The following is a 6185-nucleotide window of genomic DNA, read 5'->3' as shown; positions in this document are numbered from 1 at the left end:
TATGCTAATTAGTCAAAACTTGATTATGTAGATTTGAATCTTTGAGAAGTAATTTAATTTTTTTTTTCATTCAAAAGTTTTGAATCGTTGGTTTTGATTCTAAATTTATTGATAATCACCCCAACCTGATTATCAATACAATTTAACCTATTAACGTCATAACGAACAAATTGACATGGAAATGTCATATATCTCATTATCTATTAATTAATATCAAAGAATTCTACCCCCCCCAAAAACAAAAAAGCCTGCTGTGAAAACTGCCTTAATACATACTTTTTGAGGCTTTTCATCATACAATACGTGCGGAGATCACCTCAGCAAACACGCGGCGCAACACCAAAGCAAGCCAAGGAGATCACGGTGACGGCAGCAATCGTTTGATACCGGCCTTCTGCTCCGAGGTGAGCCTCGTCGGGAACTTGATGTCGAACTTGATTCTCAGGTTTCCCTTCCTTGATGGATCCTTCGGCAGCGGCATGCCCTCCTTGGGCACAACCTCCTCGTAGCCGGGACGGATCACGGAGTCGACGGGCACGATGAGGCTTCTGCCGTCAAGCGTTGTCAGGTGGGCGGTGTAGCCGGTGAGGGCTTCGGCGAGGGATATCTTCTTCGTGGTGACCAGGTCGTTGCCTTCCCTGGTGAACACGGGATGCGGCTTCTCGTCTATGATGAAGACGACGTCGGCGGGGATGACGTTGGGCCGTTCGTTCCCCTTCTCCTCGAATGTGATCTTGGTGCCCTTCTTCCAACCGGGCTTTATATCGATGGTCAGGATCTCCTCCACCGGCATCGTTTTCCTGAAACGCGGATGATCGAGTCAGTGATCTCATTGTTTACGAGAGAAGAGAAAGACGGACGAGGAGGAGTTCTGCAATGAGAAGCAAGGAAAGGAGATTTACCCGCTCATGTCAGCGATTTCCCTGGAGATCTTCATCCTCTTGGTGGTGCCTTTGTATAGCTCCTCCAGGCTGCAGGGCAGCAGGTTCTCGATCGGCGCCGCCTTCTGCGGCCGGCGCGAGTTCATCGGCCCCTCGACACCGCCGCCGAAGGCCGACCCGAACAAGTCGTCGCCAAAAACCCCGGAAGAGAACCGGGTCCCTCCTCTCACGCCGCCGTTGCTTCTCGCGCCTCCCATGTCCCCAAGCGGGCTCGAGAAGCCGAAGAACTCCGCGAATATGTCGTCGGCATTCCGCGGATTGAACCGGAACACCGTGGGACCGTCGCCGCCGCCGGAGAAGAAGGTGGCGCCCCCGTTGGCCTCGGGAGGTGGGACTTGCCCCTTCAGCCCTTCCTCTCCGTACTGGTCGTAGATGGCGCGCTTCTGCGGATCGCTTAATACCTGTTAAGGACAAAAGAGAGAACTCCTTAAAGAACCATCTTCAGCGGACAAATCGATTAATCTACAGATATATCAAAAACAATCCATGACGATTTATGATGGATTTGGTTACAAACAATCGAATGAACGACGAGGACCGATTAAAACCTACAATTTAGAAAGGGAATCGATATCGATGTTTCCGAGTGCATGCGAGAAGAATTGGGGGAGGAGAAAAGGAAAGGGAGAGAGGAATACCTCGTAGGCCTCGGAGATCTGCTTGAACTTGGCCTCGGCTTCGTTCTTGTTGTTGGGATTCTTGTCCGGGTGCCACTTCATGGCCAGCTTTCGATAGGCCTTCTTGAGATCGTCGTCCTTGGCGCTCTTGTCCACCCCCAGGATCTTGTAGTAGTCCGCTCCCATCTCCGTTACCCTCCCCTCTCCCCACTCCTCTCACCTCACTCTTCTTTCCTCTCACTCACTCTTCTTGTTCTTCGCTGCAGCTACCGAAGCTTTCCTTTGAGACGTTCTTTTCCGGCGCCGATGGGTTTATATGTGAGAGAGAACCGAACGAAGAAGAAGATGATAGGAGGTCGTCGAAGCATCGGGAAGCGAGAAAAAGGACCGAAGATTGCAGAAGGTTACAGAAGAAGCTTCTAGTAGAATGTAGAGACTGACAGAATGAATGATACTAACTTTTAGAAGTTTAGTATTCACCGTTTCTTAAAAAATATATAAAATATTATCATACTATTTACGATTTTAGTATTTTTAATATTAATTTTTTTCCTCCCGAGTTATTTGTCGACCGTCGATTGTTTATCCGCACTTCCTGCTGACGCCGCTGTCCTCCGAGAAAAGAAAAAAAAAAAAAAAGAAAGAAGAGGAAATGGGATTGTAAATAGTGAAAATGATTTTTAATATTCTTTGATCAGATCGGAAACAAATTCAAATATAAAAATAAATATGCTTGAGTATTATTAATTGGTTAAAATTGGATTTGACTAAAATGAAATTAATATAACCTATTTCAACTTGATGTGCTTAAACTAGATTTATGAGCTGTTTAATAGACCATAAAATTAAATTGGACGAGAAAGGAAAGGCTCAATCATAGTGGAAATGCTTCGTTTCCTAACTCCATTTACACTATAATCCTCCTACAAGATGAAACACCCAACTACTGTAGCAAAGACAACACACCAATGGAGAGCAGACGATGTGTAGAAGCCTCCGCAACATAAGGATTTAAAAGAACAGATGGATAGCAGACAAAGAGAATAATAAAAATCTTGTTCTGAGTTTAAATTCTAATATATGCATCAGACAATAGTAATATCAGCTAAGTTACTTTAAGTCAATCAACTGAACAGACTGATGGAGCAACAACCTTAGTCAGGCCTCGACTCTTGCAAGGTTGAAACCATCACTAGCTTCATCAGCAATAACATAACTAATTGGAAACACTTGCTTTGACACCCTGCACAGTCCAATCAATCAGCAGGAGAGGCGTAAGAAGTTACTGATGATTCTTCGATGCAGGTTTTAGAGTTTCACTCTTCCGCGACATTCACTAGCTCATACTCGACAATAGATAAATTGTTGTCCTCTTTCACTGTGAAGCTAGCGGGCTCGGTGACCTCAACGCGTCCCCACTTGTCAACAGCCAGTCTCATTGAACCCTTGAACATGTCAATCTTTGAGTTGCGGAGTATTACGGTGGTGCCCGGTTTCATCAACTCAACTGTCAAAAATAAAATCATTCACAAACCTTACAAGCAAGTTTTGTGGAACAACCTTCCTCGAAAAGAAAAGGTTCTGTTGGACAACTAGCATAATGCGATTAATAACACTAATTTAGTCCAGAACAAGAGCAAAAGCAAAGATCAAGGACTTCCTAAGCATAAAAATTGGACAACCTTCTCGTGCATATCTGAAATTGGACATTCATGTTACAACTTATTTTTCTTTTTTGGCAGTATCTAAGCAAAAGATATCTCACCATGGAATCTGTTTGCCTGCAATTACCATATACCGCTTGCAGTCCTTCAAGTCTTTACTAGTGTCGAAGCTACATATGTTAAAAAACATTTTGATAAGCTAAACTTATGTCGTACATTGACCTTCCCCACACTCCACATTGGCGGGAGCACCGGGTATGCCCCCTTTTTTTTTAACTTATGTTGTGTGTGTCTTGCAGCAAAAAGTATCCTGGAACAAAAAAAAATCAAGGTAAATGAAAGCTGTGTGAATATTACTGTCTGAAACTCTTGAATTTAATCCATATATTTTGTTTATTTCAATCATCATTAGCTGATCATCACTATAGTGATATTTCTGGATTCTGAAGGATCGCTGTTGCCAGATGCCATATTTATACACGAGGTACCAAGACAACATACTAATTTTAACAATGATTGTCTTGATATCTTTTATGTGACAGACAAGCGGTAAACAATAAAGCACATGTGTCATCAATGGTGTACACACAAAAAATGTGGTTTTTGTGCAATCCATTGTCTATGATGGAAACTTGTTAACATGTGCATGCATGGGCACATGCCAGCATACAAGCACAAACTTGTGCACATAGCGAGGCTCGTCCAGATGCACTTCAGTTCAAGAATCAAAACACAAGCAAATATTTCACATGTTAAGTTTAACAATAAAATAGGAGAGACCCAACAATGCCACTGAGCAACATGAAGAATTCCATGTTCCAGAATAATGTTCTCCTTGGCACAGTGGTATTCTTATCTATCCCAAAAATATATAGATTGGGAAAAACAGCTTATCTTGCATACACAAGATCAAGCAAAAATTTGGACCGATAAACTTGTGAAGTGGAACAATTGTTGAGACACCAAAAAGCTAAACAGTCATGTAAGAGCGAAACTAATCCCCCCTAAAAATAACTGTAACACCCTTTAGATAATTAATAAATGATAAAAAAGAAAAAGTTTACTGGTAAACGTTCGTCAAGCCGTACATGCCAAATAATGAATGTAAAACTTGGTTTGGAGCAAACACTTGTGTATCACTAAGAAAACACCAAACTTAACGAACAAATCTAAGTATGAATGTTATCTGATTAAAAAAGGAAGTGACTTGTGTATCTTGGCCAAGGTGGCATTCTAAGATATGTCGACCAAAGAAGGTACAACAAGAAATCTCAAAAGTTCCATGAAGGATCAATACTTTTAGTACTAATAGAATATCTAAAAAGCTAAACCTGCCCTCATAGAAGACTGCTAGCACAAACACTAACTGGCATAAATTCACTTTTTTGTTTCCAGAAGATTCTTGTGGCCGACCTAAATGCACAAAACTTATGCCTTGTTGTGTCACTTGTTAGTGTTTCTTTTCGGAAGACTCATCATAAGTGGGAAAGAAGAAAATATATGAATTAATGAGCAAAAAAAAAAAAAACAACAATCCATTTGATGTTTGAGGCTTTGAGCTAAATTGTTTTCTACAATCTTCCCCTTCACCAGATAAAAAAGTCCTCCCATGATCACTAGCTATGAAAATCTTGAGCAACAATAAAATTTGATAGTTCCTAGATCAATGCAACGATTGTGCAGAAAAGGAAATAATCAATATGGTCATGTAGATGCTTTCCAACTAATTTCAACAAATAGCTAATCATCGTGTCCAACTCCTACCAAGAAAGAAGGTAGATGCACCAAGATTTGACACTATCGTTTAACGGCGCTTGGAGGCATATGGTGAAGCAGACGATGGAAGCGCGAGAACGAAGACTAGACAATTTTGGCAACGAATCAAACCAAAGATTCGGTAGGAGGGAAGGGAAGACGTCGAACCCTGCTCGTTGCGAGCGGTGAAGACGATGGCACCGGTCTCGTCGCCGATGAGGCACTCGGAAATCATGATGGGGCGAAGGTCAGCGGCAGCAGCCCCGGCCCGGCCCTTGTGGAGGACGGTCTTGGATGTGAGCACCTTCGCCGTGAGGGTGTGCCCGGTCGTCCCGGGCTTCAGCTGATCCACCTTCGTGAACACCGGCTTCCTCTTCGAGCCTCCCGCTGCCTGTTGCTGTTGCCGCTGCTGCGTCGTCGCCATGGCCGCCGAAACCCTAAACCTAGAAGAAGACAAGGACAGCCACCCCCCGACTCACTCTCCTCTCCTCTATATATATCAGGAGGCGAGTGGAGACGGGACGACCGAAGCGGATGGATCAGTCGAGTGTGCGTTAACCCGCGGAACAGGTTAAGTTAAAGATGGCCGTGGACATCTGCGCGTAGAAGCATAGTTATCGGAACCGTGGACATTTCCTCGGGAGCACGGTTGAGGACCGGTCTAATCACATGCTTATTCTTCGTATTTAATTATTTCGATCTTTATATTTAAAATATATATTAATATTTTTATATAAAATATTTAATTTTATTTATCGATTTTACTAACGCACGTATTGTCCTATACAAAAAATATATATATTAAAAAATAAATAAAAAATAATCTTAATTCTCATTATCCAAAAGATTAATTTCTGAGAATGAAAAACTCTATCGAACAAGTTTGAAAAGACCCAAAACATAATAAAAATGATATCATCAAACGAACTATTAACACGATTAAAAATTGAGTGGACTGATTCACCTGGTTGGTGTTTGGATAGCTCACACGAGCAGATTGGGTTGTACAAACCTGATCCAATTTTATAATATAACAGAATATTAATTAGTAAAATATCCTTAACTTAAATATTTTGTTATTATTTATTTTAAAAAAAAAGCATGTATGTCAAATTAGGATTGATTATCATGGATGTGCATGTTTATAAGTTTCATTAATATTATCATTTTTTATCTTATGTATATATGTTAAATTAGTCTTAATAATT

The 6185-nt window shown here is 41.6% G+C and overlaps 2 protein-coding genes across 2 annotated transcripts; both read right to left on the bottom strand.

The window, feature by feature from the left end:
- Positions 1 to 170: 170 nt before the first annotated feature.
- Positions 171 to 1851, bottom strand: LOC135586619 (uncharacterized). Its single transcript, XM_065099686.1, has 3 exons — positions 1580 to 1851; positions 903 to 1342; positions 171 to 800 (listed from the first exon to the last, which is right to left on the bottom strand). Exons 1-3 carry the CDS (start codon positions 1742 to 1744, stop codon positions 359 to 361), a joined length of 1047 nt encoding a protein of 348 aa, XP_064955758.1. The 5' UTR covers positions 1745 to 1851; the 3' UTR covers positions 171 to 358.
- Positions 1852 to 2602: 751 nt separating this feature from the next.
- LOC135607688 (uncharacterized protein At4g28440-like) lies at positions 2603 to 5460 on the bottom strand. Its single transcript, XM_065099687.1, has 2 exons — positions 5146 to 5460; positions 2603 to 3065 (listed from the first exon to the last, which is right to left on the bottom strand). The coding sequence occupies exons 1-2, from the start codon at positions 5399 to 5401 to the stop codon at positions 2875 to 2877; spliced, it is 447 nt and encodes a 148-aa protein (XP_064955759.1). The 5' UTR covers positions 5402 to 5460; the 3' UTR covers positions 2603 to 2874.
- Positions 5461 to 6185: the final 725 nt, after the last annotated feature.

The sequence above is a fragment of the Musa acuminata genome, chromosome BXJ2-3 (assembly GCF_036884655.1).
Source record: "Musa acuminata AAA Group cultivar baxijiao chromosome BXJ2-3, Cavendish_Baxijiao_AAA, whole genome shotgun sequence".
In the NCBI taxonomy this organism is placed as follows: Eukaryota; Viridiplantae; Streptophyta; class Magnoliopsida; order Zingiberales; family Musaceae; genus Musa; species Musa acuminata.
This window is presented reverse-complemented; position numbering and strand designations above follow the sequence as displayed.

What these genes read in the sequence shown, in the direction of transcription:
- LOC135586619 (XM_065099686.1), bottom strand. Translation starts at nt 1,744, where the DNA reads ATGGGAGCGGACTACTACAAGATCCTGGGGGTGGACAAGAGCGCCAAG. An exon ending in AGATCTCCGAGGCCTACGAG is followed by an intron (nt 1,343 to 1,579) that starts GTATTCCTCTCT and finishes TGTCCTTAACAG; the next exon opens with GTATTAAGCGATCCGCAGAA. An exon ending in GAAATCGCTGACATGAGCGG is followed by an intron (nt 801 to 902) that starts GTAAATCTCCTT and finishes TCCGCGTTTCAG; the next exon opens with GAAAACGATGCCGGTGGAGG.
- LOC135607688 (XM_065099687.1), bottom strand. Translation starts at nt 5,401, where the DNA reads ATGGCGACGACGCAGCAGCGGCAACAGCAACAGGCAGCGGGAGGCTCG. An exon ending in CACCGCTCGCAACGAGCAGG is followed by an intron (nt 3,066 to 5,145) that starts GTTCGACGTCTT and finishes TATTTTTGACAG; the next exon opens with TTGAGTTGATGAAACCGGGC.